Here is an 18,046-nt window from a genome sequence, read left to right as displayed (position 1 = left end):
AATATCCAGTTCCTTGTTTCTTTTAACAAAATGATCAGGAGCTCAATTGGTGTTGTCTGAAACGCAACTCTCCACTTAAACATTCTGTTAGTTATTACAAGATATGGTACAGCGGTAGGCTTCAGTGATAAAAACTTTGCGAGTGTGGTGTTTAAAACCTAAAGGCAAACATTGATGATATATACATTATATCGAGGACAATGCACCAGTAATACCTATATTTATGTGCACTTGTTTCACCTAAATCCATTAACTGCCGGATGTTGCACATTAGGGGCATGTAAACAGGTACACCTGGATCAACAAGTTTAGGCACCAATCTATCTCTTTTTGGGTCCGTACAGAGGAATTGAACTGTAAGATGATCTTTGCTGTTCAGTTTGTTACCTTGGTGGTAATTGTTAATTCGGATAGTGTAAAATCAATCATCTTACAGTTTGTTTCTTTGCAAAGTCACTAGCTCCATTCCTTGTTGTTAAAATCAGAATTCTCTCATGCGATTTTATGATGACTTTACAATCTTTGTTCCTTGGGTTGATTCTATGATTCTATTCAGTGGAGTCTACGATAAATCCTAGCAGGTATGATCCTACGATTTGCGATCCTACCATTGGCTCCATTGGATATAAGTGTAGTTTTGTTTACATGGTTTTTGTCTCTTTACATAATACTTTCCTTTTAAAACTTTTAGTACTGTTGGATGCATAGTCTATTCTCCTGTATGTATACTTTCTAATCTCGTCTTGATTTTTATACATAAATTCTGACTTCATCTATCATTACGGCCTCATCTGCCAGAACCAAAGACTCTGATACGTGCAATCAGGAGGCTGGTCGACAAGGCTGCGACGAGATTGTTCCCGTGTTCCTATGACGAGGAGAGTGACAGTGATTGAAATAGCAGATCAAGGGCTTGATGAAAGTTATCACCAAGGTTTGTAATACTAGTGTTCTCGATGATTGACTTCAAATGATACTAACTCCTAATGCTGACTCCCTATGAGGTGTGACTTCCTTGTAGGATCGTTGTTACCAGACCTGCAAATGATGGATTATTGTAACCGTGGTAGAATATATTACCTACACTTTCTGAAGATAATCTCCAGTGAAGTCAAGTCCAAGTCCTTGATTTTGAGCAGAAACAAGTCATAGGCTGCAAGCTGAAGAATTTGTAGCATTTAGAGCTCCATGCTCCAGTTTGTTATCCTTCATTTTCTTTTCTTTTGAACTATGATGAGTTTGAGTTCAGTGTCTGCTCCAGCACAAGCGAAACACAGCTAGCACTTTCTTTTCATACACCGCTGAAGATACTCATGTTGTTGTACGTCAAGCCGTTGTTTAAGCTGCTGCTTGAAATGCACTTAAATTGCTAAATATCCCATGTTATGTGCGTATCTGGTGCTGAATGGTGTGCAGGGTGATTCTGTGCAGAGGTCTCGTTGTTAAGCAGCAAAGCAGGGGATGGAAGGAACAGAACAGAGAGACACGAACTCCTCTGCCTCTGAACCCTGCTCCTCTGTATCTCCTTGCTTGCGGCCTACTGGCAACCTCTGATCTAAATTCTCCCCGAATTCTCCTCTGGCTGTGTCCAAACTATCAAGCACGCGAGCTCAAGAGTTGGTTCTCGTAGTAGTCAAATCGAGAGCCACGGACATCATCAACAACCTCGTCGGCGCCTCCAGCACCGCGACGCTGCAGCACTGCCACGCCGCCTGCAGGGTGTTCGGCGCCGGTCCTCACCCAGGAGTCAGAACCCCCAGCGCGTCTTCCACGCCTTCCTCGACCTCTACTCTGCCGCATTCGTCTCCTGCGTGTGGCCCATCGTCTACAAGTCCTTCACAGCTCGCCAGCGTATTTGACAAGCAAATAGCAATAGATAACCACTGTATTAAATATAGGCAAGATCGGAAATAGGCACACTAATAAATCACTCCGTGATGTACGCGAGATAATGTCTAAAACATCCAGAATTTCGGAAAAAAGAGGGAGCACTGTGGATCCATTTTTCCAATGATTGTATGTGTGTTCACTTGTACAGAAAGTGAGCTTGGTGTAAAAAAAATCTTGAATCATTTGGTCATTATTTATATTTGTTTCGGTTCTAATCAAAGGTTGAGATTTTTTACCATGTAAGCAAAATGATTGGAGGAGACCTAATAGCATCCCCAAATAGAGCTGACATAGCTAGATGAGGAAGAATATTTTTCTGACGTCATGACGTGGATGAGAGAGGGAGATAAGAGAGAATGTATGCTGGTGGATACGCCACGCGACTGGAGGTTCCTTTTTCTCAGCCTCTGCCCTCTGAGGCTATCTCCAATGTCGTTCTCTATATCCTTCTTTATATCCGTCCTCTATATCCTTCTTTATATCCGTCATTTACAAACTTCTCTATAAGATTCTCTCCTCTATATCTCATTTCTCTCCAACAATGTTCTCTAAATCTCGTTCTCTATACATTAAACCCTATATTAGAAACGTATTTTGTTTCAAATTTTTGTATGTATGTATTTATCATACCTCAAATGCTATGGACATATTTTATTTTTATTTAATCCAGTGTTTAAAATGTAAAGAAAAAATAGAGAAGAGGAGAGAGAATCTCTATATATAGAGGAAACCTGTATCGTTCTCTATTTTAGAGGATCATTTAGAGAATACTGCTGGAGCATATAGAGAAGATTCTATATACAGGGTAGAGAATGGTTTAGAGTCTCCTGTTAGAGATAGCCTGATATGCTTTGCATTTGGAGAAAAGGAGGTGATATGATCTATGGGTAGGAGAAAAGTAATAGCACTGAGTGGACCTCACGTCTTTTCTTTTGTTTTTCTCGTCTTTTCTTGTCCTCTCCTATCCGCCCCATGCTCTGGCCGCATATATTCGTTTCAAATTACAGTCAATTTAGTTTGCATACTATAATTTCTTATTGGAACTTTCACGTAACCTGCTCAACTTACATCCCTGTCATAGCATGCAATGGAATAAATCACTCCATGCATGATACGTAATGTCTAAAACGTACAGAATTTTGGAAACAGAGGGAGCACTGTCGATCCATTTTTTTTTCCAATGCATGGTTGTATGCGTGTTCACTTGTACAGAAGTGAGCTTGGTGTAAAATATTCTTGAATCATTTGGTCATTACTTATATTTGTTTCGGTTCAAATCAAAGGTTGAGATTTTTTATGTGCTGCAAGAAGAAAATGGTGTCACGTCCGGCTTCATAATTCTGTGAATGATAATGACAGTCACTACACAAAGTGGACAACTACTGGTGGGCACTGGGACAGTGTCAGAGTGTTAGGTCAGGTGCAGGGTACTCCAGCTGGAAAGGGGACGTCCACCATCTCTTCCTCATATCAGCTCTTGCTACATATTGATTTCTAGCTACTGAAACCAACTATTGCTTGGCTTCACCAGCTAGCTCTCTCCATACCGCATCTGTGTTTCCTTGTGTTGTGTTTTGGAGCTCCAGGCGTAGCCATGGCTGAGGTACTGGCCACCATGGTGGTCGGGCCGCTGGTGTCCATGGTGAAGGAGAAGGCCTCCAGCTACCTCCTGGACCAGTACAAGGTGATGGAGGGCATGGAGGAGCAGCACAAGCTCCTCAAGCGCAAGCTGCCGGCCATCCTGGACGTCATCACCGACGCCGAGGAGCAGGCAGCAGCCAAGAGAGAAGGGGCGAAAGTTTGGCTAGAGGAGGTTCGGAAGGTTGCCTACCAGGCGAATGATGTCCTCGATGAGTTCAACTACGAGGCGCTGCGCCGCAAAGCCAAGAAGGAGGGCCACAACAAGGACCTCGGCATAGATGTAATAAAGCTTTTCCCTACTCACAACCGTATTGCTTTCCGTCACAGGATGGCAAACAAGCTCCGCGTGATCTTGAAAGAAATTGATGTCCTCGTCGCCGAGATGAATGCATTTAGGTTCAAATTCAAACCAGAGCAGCCAGAGCCCACAAATTACTTAAGGCAGTATAATTCTAATATCATCGACCCAACAAACATCGCCAGCAAATCGAGAGCTGATGAGAAGAAGGCAGTCGTTTCTACATTGCTTGCTCAAGTCGGCAATGAGAATCTCACGGTCCATCCAATTGTCGGAATGGGAGGGTTGGGCAAGACCACCTTAGCACAACTCATTTACAATGACCCTGAAATCCACAAGCATTTCGAGTTGCGGCTTTGGGTGTGTGTCTCTGATAACTTTGAGGTAGATTCCCTAGCTGATAGAATATTGAAAGAGAATGGTTGTGAACAAACTGGTTGCTCAGCATTGGAGAAACTTCAAAATGCAGTGAGTGGGAAGAGGTACCTACTCGTATTGGATGATGTATGGAACCGTGATGAGCACAAGTGGGAAAGGCTTAAGTCCTACCTTCAGCATGGTGACAACGGTAGCTCAGTGCTGACAACAACTCGTGATGAAGCAGTTGCTAAACTAATGATGGGTAAAACTGAAGGAGCCTATAAACTTGAAAGCTTGGGTGCATACTTCATAGAGAAAATTATCAAGACAACAGCATTCAGTTCAAAAGAAGAGGAGTGGCCTGGTGAACTCGTTAAAATGGTCGGAGATGTTGCCAAGAGATGTTCTGGCTCTCCTTTGGCTGCTACAGCTTTGGGCTCTGTACTGCGTACCAAGACCACCGAGGAAGAATGGGATGCTGTGCTAAATAAAAGCACAATTTGTGATGAGGAAAATGGAATTTTACCTGTACTTAAATTGAGTTACAATTGCTTGCCATCATATATGAGGCAGTGCTTTGCTTTCTGTGCTATGTTTCCCAAGGATTATGAGATTGATGTGCAAAGTCTAATCCACCTATGGATGGCCAATGGTTTTATCCCAGAGCAACCAGGAGTGTGTCCTGAAACCATTGGAGAAAAATTTTTCAATGAGCTGAAGTCGAGGTCATTTTATCAGGATTTGAAGAGTGTCCCATTTGAACAAAAATATGATCCTTTTGAACCGATCAAGTACATGTATTGTTCTAAAATTACTTGTAAGATCCACGACCTTATGCATGATGTTGCAATGGATTCTATGGGAAAAGAATGTGCCGCAATAGCTACACACCCGAGCCAAAGTGAGTTTGCTCTTCATTCTGCTCGTCATTTGTATTTATCAGTGCCTCAACCAGAAAATCTTCTGAATGCTTCCGTAGAGAAAGGATCTCCAGCTTTCCAAACATTGATATGTGATGGATATGTAGAAGAAGATTTGAAGATCTTATCAAAATACAACTCTATCAGAGCTTTAAAGATCGAACGAGGTTCATTCCTAAGGCCGAAATATCTTCATCACCTGAGGTATCTTGATCTCTCGGGATGTGATATTGAAGCACTTCCTGAAGATATTAGCATCCTATATCATCTGCAAACACTGGACCTTTCTTATTGTGATGATCTTCAGCGACTTCCAAAGGAACTGAAGTATTTGACTTCCCTCCGTCACCTCTACACTCACGAATGCCCAAATTTGAAAAGCATGCCCGGAGGGCTCGGACACCTCACTTGCCTACAGACACTTACATGCTTCGTAGCAGGTACCGACTCCGGTTGCAGTAACGTGAGAGAGCTGCAGGATTTGGACCTCGGTGGTAGACTAGAGCTAAGCCAGCTCGAAAATGTCACAGGATCAAATGGTGCGCAAGCAGCAGGTCTTGGAAACAAGAAAAAATTGACTGAACTGGAGTTAAGATGGACTGATGGTGATCCGGAAGCACAAAATAATAATCATGAAGAGGTGGTGGAAGGTCTCAAACCTCATGATGGGTTGAAGGTCCTGAGGATATATTCCTGTGGGAGCAGTACTTTTCCAACGTGGATGGATATGTTGAATGGCATGGTGGAGCTTGAGTTATCTGGTTGCAAAAAGCTCGAGAAGCTTCCTGCACTCTGGCAGTTACCGGCTCTGGAAATTCTTGACCTGACAGGATTGGAGAGTTTACATTGTTTGTGCAGTGGCGCTGCTACAGCCGTCACATTTCGGAAACTGAAGGTGCTTATCTTGGTTGAGATGCCAAAATTTGAGGCATGGTTGGACACAGATATGGTACAAGGAGAAGAGACGATATTTCCCAAGGTTGAGGAGCTGGCGATCCGCAAGTGTGGAAGTTTGACTGCATTACCAAAAGCAGCATCGGTGATTACGGAATCATCTGGCGGAGTTGATACTATGTGCCGCTCTGCAATTCAGGCACTGAGGAAGCTACTACCGAAAGGGTCATTAATGGTTAAACAATTATTTGGCCAGGCTGAAACTGTGTGTTGTCGCTCTGCATTTCCAGCACTGAGGAAGCTAAAATTATTTAATATGTCGGCCCTTGAGAGATGGGGAGCAGCCGAAGGAACTCCAGGAGAAGAGGTAACATTTCCTTTGCTGGAGGACTTGGAAATTGATGTCTGCCCGAAGTTGAAAGGTCTCCCTGAAACACCCAAGCTAGTTAAATTAGCCATAGAAGGAGAAGGTCAACAAATATCCCTGCAGGCAGTAAGCAGATGCATTCCTTCGCTGTACATTCTGGATCTGGATGTGTCACCCAATGACACGGAAACAACATTGCTGCATGTCAAGCAGAAATGGGATCATGAACTCCCCCTGCTAGCTATGACGCTAACTAGGTGCGACCTTTTGTTCTCCTCCCACCCAGGTGCACTAGCATTGTGGACATGTTTTGCACGGCTTGATTATTTAGAAATTTTGAATTGCGACGCTCTTGTCTACTGGCCAGAAAACGTGTTCCAGGTCCTGGTATCCCTAAGGAGGTTAGAGATTTCATGTTGCAGCAAACTGACAGGACACACACAAGCTTCTGACGGGCAATCTGCTCCAGAACGGGGTGGACTCCCGCCATGTCTGGTATCTCTATGTATAAGTGGTTGCAAATCTTTGGTGGAGGTCCCCAACCTGCCGGCATCTCTCAAGAAATTAGGTATTGAAAGATGCGGTGATAATATCAAGTCCATCATATTCGGTCAGCATGAGTATGTGATGCCGGTGGGTGGAGAAGGTGTCGTACAGCCGGACACGTCATCATTAATTTCAGGGTCCAGCGGTAGTGAGGCCACGGCGTCTACAGCTGTACTGAAGCTGTCATCAGCAGCCAACCTAGAATCTCTAAGCATACAGAGTTGCGATCATTTGTTAGAGGTTGCCAATCTTCCTCCGTCTATCAAGATCTTGGACATTTATTGCTGCGGCAACCTTCAATCCCTATCAGGAAAGCTACATGTCGTCCAAAAATTAACTATTCAGTTCTGCGGTAGGTTAAAGTCACTGGAATCTTGCGTAGGAGAGCTCCGATCTCTGGAAAAACTCACGCTTGATGGTTGCGGAAGCCTAGTGTCCTTACCGGATGGGCCTGAAGCATACTCATCTCTTAGATATCTTCAGTTTTATGATTGTGATGGTATAAAGTTGCTTCCGTGGAGCCTACGGAGCCGTTTGGATTGCCTCGAGGTGAAACGTATAGATTCCCGTTACGAAGGTAATCTCCAGTTTCCATCTTATTTCTTTTAACAAAATGATCAGGAGCTCAATTGGTGTTGTATAAAACGCAACTCTCCACTTAAAAGATTTTGTTAGTTATTACAAGATGTGGTATGATTTAGTGATAAAAACTTTGTGAGCGTGGTGTTTAGAACCTCCAGCCAACCGCTGATGATATATACATTGTATCGAGAACAATGCACAACTAATTCCGCACTTTCTCCTGTATATGTACTTTCTAATTTCTTGTTGATTTGAATGCATAAATTCTAACATCATCTATAGGATCACGGCCTGATCTGCCAGAAACGACTTGGAAACATGCAATCAGAACGCTGGCGTGCTTGAAATAGCAGATTGAGGACCTAATAAAGAAAGTTACCATCAAGTTTTTTTTGAGGGGATATCACCAAGGTTTGTAATATTAGTGTTCTTGATGATTGATTTCAAATGATTGTATCTCCTAATAATGCTGACTCCCTATGAGGTGTGACTTCCTTGTAGGATCGTTATTACCAGACTCGTGACCGTGGTAGAATGTATAACATACACTTACTGAAGATAATCTCCAGTGAACTCCATCGGAAGTCCAAGATTTTAAGCAGCAAACCAGTCCCAGAACGCAGGCTGAAGAATTTAGCACATGGAGCTCCGTGCTCGAGTCCTTTATGCTTCTTCAAGCTGAAGTCCTTTATTTTGAGCAGAAAACAAGTCCCAGAGTGCAATCTGAAGAATTATAGCATACCGAGCTCCATGATCCAGCTTTTTATCCTTCTCTTTTCTTTTGAACTGTGACGTGTTTGAATTCGTGCCTGCTCCAGCACAAGCGAAACACAGCTAGGGCTTCCATTTCGTGATGTGTTTTTTCTACATGACCATAGAAGGTAGTTGCCAAATCAATAGTCCAACATATTCATGTTGTTGTTCGACAGCCTGTTGTTTAAAGCTGCTGCTTGATATGCACTGAAACTGCTGAACTTTGTCCCAATTCCCATGTTATGTGGGTATCTAATACTGAACGGTGTTCAGGATGATCCTGCAAGGCTTTGGATAGCACGGTCTTGTGCTGTTGTGCACAGGTACCGTTTGTCAAGCTCTGTTTCCTCCTGGTAATGCTGGAATGGAAATATTGAATTGAAAAGAATGGTGACTCCAATGGACACACGAGAAATTATCGTATTGTAAGACAAAGCAGAAGGCAAGTGCCCAAACAAAAATTACTTTCAGAACACAGCAACGGCAAACATTTCCATAGCCATAGTTAGCACTTGGCAGCTGTCATATGCTCTGTATGGGCTGGGCCACAGACATGAGAAGTAGCAGACTAGCCGCAGCAGAATCTTTAAAGTTTCAAAATATACATTTAAATTTTTAAACTTACTCGTATCACGTGAGATCCAAATCACAATTATTTAGGCATTTTACTCTGCAGCAGGGATAGGACAGAACAGAGACACGAGCTCCCCTGCCTCCGAACCCAGCTCCTCTGAACCTCCTTGCTTCCTACCTACCGGCGACGCCACAGAGGCTGCACCGTGCGACGCCGGCCGCCTGCAGGGTGTTCGGCGCTGGTCCTCACCCAGGAACCAGGGACCCCAGCACGTCCTCCACGCCTTCCTGGACCTCTACTCCGCCACAGGATGCGCCCACGGCATTTTCCCTTGCAGTTTCCAGCACGCCGGCCGCCCCTTGCACTGGTGCTCAGAAGGCGGCCGGCGAGGACAGGGTGTACCCCATTGACCTCTTCTACCAGCTCCGCAGCGTAAGGTAAATCGACAGTGACATCCAATCCTCATGATTTTTTCCTTTCTTTTCCCCGTCTCTGCCGCCCAATGATGCTGCAATTCTCACAGGTTTGCATATATTCGTTTCAAATTACGTCCCTGTCGAAAATTTTCATATAGTATGTAATGAAATAATCGGTCAGTTTAAGTGACTAGTACAGCCTGTCGGCATTAATTCTTCTGTACGAAATTAGCGCCGCACGCCACTTCCTCTTTCACGGCGCTACTGTATATCTGTCACGGAGCCATCTGCAAAGCTGGGTGCTCCACCTCCACTGCCTCAATGGCTTCTGCTACCAGTGCAGCTGCCACAAGCTCACACTCGCGCTGCCTCGCCAAGTTTAAGCTAGCGCTCAGCTGGACAATCCACTTGGCCTTAGGGCTGTTCATGATCCGGTTCCCCGGTTTAGCAGCAAAAACCAGGCCAAACCGCGATGAGCCAAGAGTTAAACGGTTTCGGTGCTGCGGGTTCCGACGGTTTTGAGATGGTAAACTGACATCTCTGCCTTCTCCGTGTAGATTTGATTTGTTGCCATTATAAACAAGATGTTTGGTGTCAACCATGTCATGATGTGAAGCAAATCCTAACTAAATAGTTGTTGCGATCTGCACCACACTACACTAGCGTGCTGTGAGCTTGTGCTGTCACTGAATTTCAGAATACAAGATGGAGCAGCCACCAGTCTCACAAGGAAAAGCACAGGACAGACAACAACTAGCAATCCCATTTCCAGCTCGGCTGACTTGTTTCTTGTAATCCACCTTTTCTGAATTGATAAAACAAATGAAGGGATGAGTTGCTACAATACCGGCTCCTATCCACCATGACGAGGTTTGGCTCTTGCCTTAAATTTCGTCTCAAAATAGGCACCCTAATAAATCAGCACGTGATACAACAATGTCTAAAACATCTAGATTTTTGTATTATTGCTGCTTATGGCTACAACATGGATGCATCTTCGAGCTATCATTGTCATGCCTTAATCTTTATATGCTGGTTACCATTGCAATTTATAAGTCAAGCACGCGTCTAGATTTTTGAAATCATGGGGAGTACTGTGGATCCAGTTTTTTTTCGATGATTGTATGACTTTTCGCTTGGTGCTTTAAAATTTTCTTTAATTATTTGTGGTCACTATTCATATTTCTTTCTATTCAAATCCAGGGTGAGAATTTTACGTAGATAGAATGAAATTTCCTCCTTGACTTTGTCGCCGTCCTCTTCCTGCTTGTGCACCGCCACGCTGCTCCAGGATGTGGGGTCATGTACCCATGACCTCGCCTCCCACCACGACGTGCCCGACACGTCTAATGGAGCTATGCGGCCTACCCCAAAGGAACGCCGCGCTTGACCGCATCCCAGGCCCCGCCCCCATCTACTTCGCCAAAAAGGACAACGTGTACTCCCTTGACCTCTTCCACCAGTTCCTCATGAATTTTCTTTCCTTTCCCCCAAGGATGCTATAATTCTCACAGTTTTGCATATATTCGTTTCAAATTACAGTCAATCTAGTTTGCATACTATAGTTCCTTGTAGAAAAATTTCAGATAACCTGCTTAACTTACATCCCTGTCGAAAAATTTCCTAGATGGAATGGAATAATCGGACAATTTTGTTGATTAGTCCAGCCTGTCTGCATTCTCTACTTATTAGCGCTGCTAGTGACATTAAACCAGCACCGCGTGCCCATTCGTCTCCTGCCTGTGGCCCATCGTCTACAAGTCCTTCACAGCTCGCCAGCGTATTTGACAAGCAAATAGCAATAGATAACCACTTGTATTAAATATAGTGGACAACTACTGGTGGGCACTGGGACAGTGTCAGAGTGTTAGGACAGGTGCAGGGTACTCCAGCTGGAAAGGGAACGTCCACCACCCCTTCCTGATATCAGCTCTTGCTACATATTGATTTCTAGCTACTGAAACCAACTATTGCTTGGCTTCACCAGCTAGCTCTCTCCATACCGCATCTGTGTTTCCTTGTGTTGTGTTTTGGAGCTCCAGGCGTAGCCATGGCTGAGGTACGGGCCACCATGGTGGTCGGGCCGCTGGTGTCCATGGTGAAGGAGAAGGCCTCCAGCTACCTCCTGGACCAGTACAAGGTGATGGAGGGTATGGAGGAGCAGCACGAGGTCCTCAAGCGCAAGTTGTTGCACATCCTGGACGTCATCACTGACGCCGAGGAGCAGGCAGCAGCCAAGAGAGAAGGGGCGAAAGCTTGGCTGGAGAAGGTCCGGAAGGTTGCCTACCAAGCGAATGATGTCCTCGACGAGTTCAAGTATGAGGCGCTGCGCCGCAAAGCCAAGAAGGAGGGCCGCTACAAGGACTTCGGCATAGATGTAATAAAGCTCTTCCCTACTCACAACCATATTGTTTTCGGTTGCAGGATGACAAACAAGCTCCGTATAATCTTGCAAGAAATTGATGATCTCATCAAAGAGATGAATGACTTTAGGTTCATGTTCAAACCAGGGCCACCAGAGCCCACAAATTACATGAGGCAGAATAATTCTCATATCATCGACCCTGTGAACATTGCCAAAGAATCAAGAGCCCGAGAGAAGAAGGATGTTGTTGATAGATTACTTGCCCAAGCTAGCAGCTCGGATCTCACGATCCTTCCCATCGTCGGAATGGGAGGGTTGGGCAAGACCACCTTAGCGCAGCTTATTCACAATGACCCTGAAATCAAGAAGCATTTCCAGTTGCGGCTTTGGGTGTGTGTCTCTGATAACTTTGAGGTGGATTCCCTGGCTGATAGAATACTGAAAGAGAATGGTTGTAAACCCACTGGTTGCTCAGCATTGGAGAACCTTCAAAATGAAGTGAGTGGGAAGAGGTACCTACTCGTATTGGATGATGTATAGAACCGTGATTAGCACAAGTGGGAAAGGCTCAAGTTCTACCTTCAGCATGGTGGCAGCGGTAGCTCAGTGCTGACAACAACCCGTGATGAAGCAGTTGCTAAACTAATGATGGGTAAAACTGAAGGAGCCTATAAACTTGAAAGCTTGGGTGCATACTTCATAGAGAAAATTATCAAGACAACAGCATTCAGTTCAAAAGAAGAGGAGTGGCCTGGTGAACTCGTTAAAATGGTCGGACAAGTTGCCAAGAGATGTGCTGGCTCTCCTTTGGCTGCTACAGCTTTGGGCTCTGTACTGCGTACCAAGACCACCGAAGAAGAATGGGATGCTCTGCTAAATAGAAGCACAATTTGTGATGAGGAAAATGGAATTTTACCCGTACTTAAATTGAGTTACAATTGCTTGCCATCATATATGCGGCAATGCTTTGCTTGCTGTGCTATGTTTCCCAAGGATTATGAGATTGATGTGCAAAGTCTAATCCACCTATGGATGGCCAATGGTTTTATCCCAGAGCAACCAGGAGTGTGTCCTGAAACCATTGGAGAAAAAATTTTCAATGAGCTGAAGTCGAGGTCATTTTATCAGGATTTGAAGAGTGTCCCATTTGAACAAAAATATTATAGTTTTCGACAGATCAAGTATAGGTATTGCTCTAAAATTACTTGTAAGATCCACGACCTTATGCATGATGTTGCAGAATCTTCTATGGGAAAAGAATGTGCCGCAATAGCTACACACCCGAGCCAAAGTGAGTATGCTCTTCATTCTGCTCGCCATTTGTATTTATTAGTGCGTCAACCAGAAAAGCTTCTGAATGCTTCCGTAGATAAAGGATCTCCAGCTTTCCAAACATTGATATGTGATGGATATGTAAAAGAAGATTTGAAGATCTTATCAAAATACAACTCTATCAGAGCTTTAAAGATCAAACGAGGTTCATTCCCAAGGCCGAAATATCTTCATCACCTGAGGTATCTTGATCTCTCAGAAAGTGAAATTGAAGCACTTCCTGAAGACATTAGCATCCTATATCATCTGCAAACATTGGACCTTTCTTATTGTGGTGATCTTCAGCGACTTCCAAAGGAACTGAAGTATTTGACTTCCCTCCATCACCTCTACACTCACGGATGCCCAAAGTTGAAAAGCATGCCCGGAGGGCTCGGACACCTCACTTCCCTACAGACACTTACATGCTTTGTAGCAGGTACCGACTCCGGTTGCAGTAATGTGAGAGAGCTGCAGGATTTGGACCTCGGTGGTAGACTAGAGCTAAGACAGCTCGAAAATGTCACAGGAGCAAATGGTGCGCAAGCAGCAGGTCTTGGAAACATGAAAAAATTGACTGAACTGGAGTTAAGATGGACTGATGGTGATCAGGAAGCACAGAATAATAATCACGAAGAGGTGGTGGAAGGTCTGAAGCCTCATGATGGGCTGAAGGTCCTGAGCATATATTCCTATGGGAGCAGTATTTTTCCAGCGTGGATGTAAGCATCTAGGCCCTTAAGGTATGTTTCGGTGATTAATGACAACCATTATTATGACTAATGAGTTTGTGCAGATTTATAGATCATTATCGCTCATTTGGTTATATGTCAAAAGAGGCCCCTAATTTTCATTATTCAAAAAGGCGATCTCGTCATTCAACTCAATAATATGTCAAGACTAAGGATCTTTCTAGTCCTAAGTGTCATAAGGTTGAGAAGGACACTTAGGTTAGTATAGGTTTTATAGTTTTGTAGTGATCGCACTATTAAGAGGGGTTTAGGCTTAGTAACTTGAGCATGGACATGGTCATTTGAAAATGGATGCACACAATGGTCACTCAGGTTTCTAGAAGCTCAAATAAGTGGTTCTCAACTTATATCTCAAGAATATTTGGATTTCATTCAAGACTCAAGTCAGAAAAGGCAAAATCAGAAAAATCCTTAACACCGGTTTAACCGACGGCTCAAGTTTTATATACGTCGGTTAAACGAGGTCAGCAGGTCTGGACAAGTCAATACACCGGTTAAACCGACGTTATTTGAAATTGGACGTCGGTGCAGTTGTCCAGAGACTCGGTTTTCAGTTGATCAGTGGACAACTACACTCACCGGTTAAACCGATGCTATTTGAAATTTGACGTCGGTGCAGTTGTCCAGTGACTTGGTTTTTCAGCTGTTCAATGGACGATTACACTCACCGGTTAAACCGATGCAACGACGGTTAATCTTCCCAAACAGTAACGGCTAGTTTTCAAAAGGGGAGTTTACATTCACCGGTTAAACCGACGATGACTTTTGGAGCGACGTCGGATTAACCGGCGCTACGTAGTTTTTTCTGGCAGCTTTTTCTCCAACGGCTCTATTTGTCTGAGCTGCCCATATATACCCCTCCAATGGGTCATTCTACCACTCTTGACACCAGGCAACATCCAAACACACATACTATAGTCAAGAGACACCTTGAGCTTCAACATTTCATACACTTGTTCATTCAATCATTCAAGAAGCAAGATTAAGGACTTGAGTAGAGAGAAGCTTGTGTGCATCCATTCTTGGTGATTGGTTCTTGCTCAAGTGAAGGCCTTAGCTTGTTACTCTTGGTGATTGGCATCACCTAGGCGATCTTGGTGATCGAGGTGATTCTTGCGGAGCTTGCCAAGGATTGTGGAAGCCCGGAGAAGAGATTTGTACGTGGCTTGATCTCCACCACACCGGGATGGTGAACGGAGACTCTTAGTGAGCGCCCTCGTCTTGGTGACTTGGGAGGTGACAATACTCTTTGTGAGTGTCACAACGTGGATTAGGGGTGTGTGCCAACACATCGATACCACGGGAAAAATCCGGTTGTCTCTTGTCCACTTTACTTATTCAAGCATTATATTTCATGCAATTCATTCATGTGCTTGATTTAGGGATCACTAGTTAGCTTTACCTTGCTAGGCTTTATCTCTTTTTATCTTATCTAGCTTGTGTAGGTTGTTTAGTTATCCGGTTGGTGAATTGGTGCCTTTCTAGTTTTGCATAGGTTAAGGTTGCTTTATCTTGTTTTAGAAATTGAAAAAGGCCCAATTCACCCCCCCTCTTGGTCCATCGATCCTTTCAATTGGTATCAGAGCCTCGTTGCTCATTTGGATCATTAGGCTTCACCGCTTAGAGCTATGGCCAAGATGGGTGGTTCGCCGCCGCACTTCGAGGGCAAGAACTTTGCCTATTGGAAAGTTCGCATGGCCGCATACCTTGATGCGATTGCCCCCGAAGTATGGTTGGCAACTAAAGTCGGGTTCATCGGAGATCCCACCCCCGACCAATTAAAATGGAATGATAGAGCTAGAAATGCAATTTTCGAAGCTATTAGTGAGGAGGTCTTTGCTAGAGTTAATGGCATGGACCTAGCAAGTGATATTTGGAAGGAGCTCATTGAGATTCATGAAGGTTCCACCAAAGTTCGTGAGCAAAAATATCACTTGTTTAGAGCTAAGTATGATTCCTTCAAAATGCTAGCTCATGAAAATTGCAATGATATGTATTCTCGCTTGAATGTCATTGTCAAGGACATTAATGCACTTGAAATATCCAAAATTGACAGTGCATCCATCAACCGCAAGATCCTCATGCTCCTCCCGAAGCCCAAGTATAATATTATCAATGCTATGCTTCAAAAGGAGGATCTCGCCACAATGGAAGTAGGAGAACTTGTGGGCGAAATTCGCGCTCATGAAATGAGCATTCTTGGTATGACCGAAGAGCCAACATCAAGCAAGTCAATTGCTCTAAAGACCAAGACAAACAAATCCCGCAAGCTCAAGATGGTCAAACAAGACTCAAGCTCAAGCAATGAAGAAGACGACCACCATGAGAGCTCATCCGATGTTGAAGATGATGGAGAACTTGCTCTCATGATGAGAAAGTTCACACGCTTGAATGAGAAGATCAATAAGAAGGGCTTCAACTTTGACTCCAAGAAGGGAATGTTCCGGCCAATGGATGTCAAGAACAAGATTTGCTACAATTGTGGCGAAAAAGGACACATTCGTCCAAATTGCCCCAAGCCTGACAAAAGAAGCAAGGACAACAAGAGTAAGCATCGCCATGATTCAAGCGATGATGAAGAAGAGGAGAGGAAGAACAAAAACAAGAGATTTGGGAAGAAGAAGATCCATGACAAGAAGACCAAGCTCTTCCCAAAGAAGAAAGGGCATACCAAGAAAAGTTTCTTGGTGGAGAAACAAGAGTGGGTGACCGATGTCTCATCAAGCGAAGACTCAAGTGATGAAGGAGACATTGTCACCATCGCCCTCACCAATGAAGAACCACCACTACCTCCGCCTCCTATGTGCCTCATGGCAAAAGGTAACACCAAGGTATGTGAGGTGGATAGTGAAGATGATAGTGATGAAGAGCTTGATCCTAATGAATTCACTAACCTCATCAATGAGTATACATCCGTCATCAAGAGGGAAAAAGGCAAAGTCAAAATTCTTGAGAGCACTCATGCCAAGTTAGAGCTTGCCCACTCCGACTTACTTAGTAAGTACAATGACTTGCTCAAAAAGCACAATGAGTCACTTGTACTTGCTAAGCAAGTTGAAGAGAGCCACAAAAAGCTCAAACAAGAGCATAGGGAGTTGGCTCACAAGTATCAAGAACTTGAATTTGCTTATGAAGTAATTGACCCAAGTCTTGAGAAAGTTGTTCATGAAAAGGTCAATGCTTCTACTTCATGTGATGACCTACTCATTGATGCATATGCCACTAATGTTGTGCCCAAGCTTGCCTCTTCTAGGGAAAAGGAATTGATGGATCAAGTGGCAAGTCTCAAGAGTGGTGTGGAGAAACTCTCAAGGGGAGAATACATCCACAAGGAGATTCTCTTTAACAATGCCCGTGACTATGGTAAGAGAGGTCTTGGTTCATTTCCGGAACCAAACATGGCTACAACTCCTTCTCCGGAGATCAAGACGAGCTTCATCAAGGAAGTTGGCTCATATTGCCAACATTGCCAAGTCACCGGGCACCACACTAGGGAGTGCACTTTACCATCACGTCCTCTTCCTAAATTACCCAAGAATTACTCATCAATGTTCCAAAATAACCATTTTCTCTTGAGTAATGTGAAGGGCAAAGTGAAGGCCAAGTTCATTGGCAAAATTGCTAAGGAGTCGAAGAAGAAGCTCCCCAAGCAACTTTGGGTCCCAAAAGCTCTTGTCACACATGTGCAAGGCCCAAAGCTTGTTTGGGTTCCTAAAACTCAAAAATGAATTCTCATGTGTGTAGGTGAACTACAAAGCCGGTGGAAAACATTGGGTACTTGATAGCGGTTGCTCTCAACATATGACCGGCAATGATAGCATGTTCACCTCTCTTGAAGACCCCGGCGATCATGAACATGTCACCTATGGTGATAACTCAAGGGGGAAAGTCTTAGGTTTGGGTAGAATTGCAATTTCAAAAGATTTATCCATTTCAAATGTTTTGTTTGTAGAAGCACTTAGTTTTAATCTTATTTCCATTGCTCAATTATGTGATCTTGGACTAACGTGTGCCTTTGACAAGAATGGTGTTGTAGTGACTCATGAAAAAGACAAGTCATTGGTATTCACGGGGTTTAGGCATGGCAATATCTATTTGGTGGATTTCTCTACAAAGCAAACAAGCACCATGACTTGCCTCTTCACCAAGTCGTCTCTTGGGTGGCTTTGGCATAGAAGAATCGCTCATATTGGCATGAGCAACCTTAAGAAAGCCCACAAGAGAGGGATGATCACCGGCATAAAGGACGTCACTTTTGACAAGAACAAGTTGTGCAAAGCATGTCAAGCCGGGAAACAAGTTGCAACACATCATCCCATCAAGACAATGTTGTCTACCTCCAAGCCGCTCGAGCTACTACACATGGATCTCTTTGGT

General features: G+C 44.0%; 3 protein-coding genes and 1 long non-coding RNA gene across 14 annotated transcripts in view; all 4 read left to right on the top strand.

Annotated features, from left to right (window-relative positions):
* The window catches only part of LOC112880356 (putative disease resistance protein RGA3), a 47,903-nt gene that overhangs the window by 7,767 nt on the left and 22,090 nt on the right, over positions 1–18,046 (top strand). For 4 of the 11 annotated variants that reach the window (XR_003226298.1, XR_003226296.1, XR_003226297.1 and 1 more), the window contains exons 4-5: positions 799–934; positions 1,022–1,381. Coding sequence is in view for 1 of the 11 variants with exons in the window: in XM_025944940.1 (XP_025800725.1) it covers positions 12,697–12,897 (201 nt within the window). In the remaining 10 variants the exon portion in view is untranslated. Of the gene's footprint in view, positions 1–4; positions 582–798; positions 935–1,021; positions 1,382–8,765; positions 11,284–12,696; positions 12,898–18,046 lie in introns of those variants that run through there. The other 7 variants (XR_003226299.1, XM_025944939.1, XM_025944937.1 and 4 more) reach the window with 7 other exon arrangements.
* On the top strand, positions 3,370–6,949 carry LOC112880357 (putative disease resistance protein RGA4). The gene is made up of 2 exons (XM_025944941.1): positions 3,370–6,627; positions 6,738–6,949. Exons 1-2 carry the CDS (start codon positions 3,485–3,487, stop codon positions 6,820–6,822), a joined length of 3,228 nt encoding a protein of 1,075 aa, XP_025800726.1. The 5' UTR covers positions 3,370–3,484; the 3' UTR covers positions 6,823–6,949.
* Positions 7,121–8,352, top strand: LOC112880363. The gene is made up of 3 exons (XR_003226301.1): positions 7,121–7,493; positions 7,781–7,909; positions 8,000–8,352. It is a non-coding gene; the product is annotated as an uncharacterized LOC112880363 (long non-coding RNA).
* Positions 11,234–11,933, top strand: LOC112880361 (putative disease resistance protein RGA4). The gene is made up of 2 exons (XM_025944943.1): positions 11,234–11,618; positions 11,752–11,933. Exons 1-2 carry the CDS (start codon positions 11,292–11,294, stop codon positions 11,776–11,778), a joined length of 354 nt encoding a protein of 117 aa, XP_025800728.1. The 5' UTR covers positions 11,234–11,291; the 3' UTR covers positions 11,779–11,933.

The sequence above is a fragment of the Panicum hallii genome, chromosome 2 (genome assembly GCF_002211085.1).
Source record: "Panicum hallii strain FIL2 chromosome 2, PHallii_v3.1, whole genome shotgun sequence".
Taxonomy (NCBI): Eukaryota; Viridiplantae; Streptophyta; class Magnoliopsida; order Poales; family Poaceae; genus Panicum; species Panicum hallii.
Note: the sequence above shows the minus strand (reverse complement) of the source record. Positions and strands in the feature narration are given on the sequence as shown.

Excerpts from the sequence above, each read along its gene's own strand:
- LOC112880357 (XM_025944941.1), top strand. The coding sequence starts at position 3,485 with ATGGCTGAGGTACTGGCCACCATGGTGGTCGGGCCGCTGGTGTCCATG. Across the intron at positions 6,628-6,737 it reads CTAGCTATGACGCTAACTAG|AAAACGTGTTCCAGGTCCTG; the intron begins GTGCGACCTTTT and ends TCTACTGGCCAG.
- LOC112880361 (XM_025944943.1), top strand. The coding sequence starts at position 11,292 with ATGGCTGAGGTACGGGCCACCATGGTGGTCGGGCCGCTGGTGTCCATG. Across the intron at positions 11,619-11,751 it reads ACAAGGACTTCGGCATAGAT|GGCCACCAGAGCCCACAAAT; the intron begins GTAATAAAGCTC and ends TGTTCAAACCAG.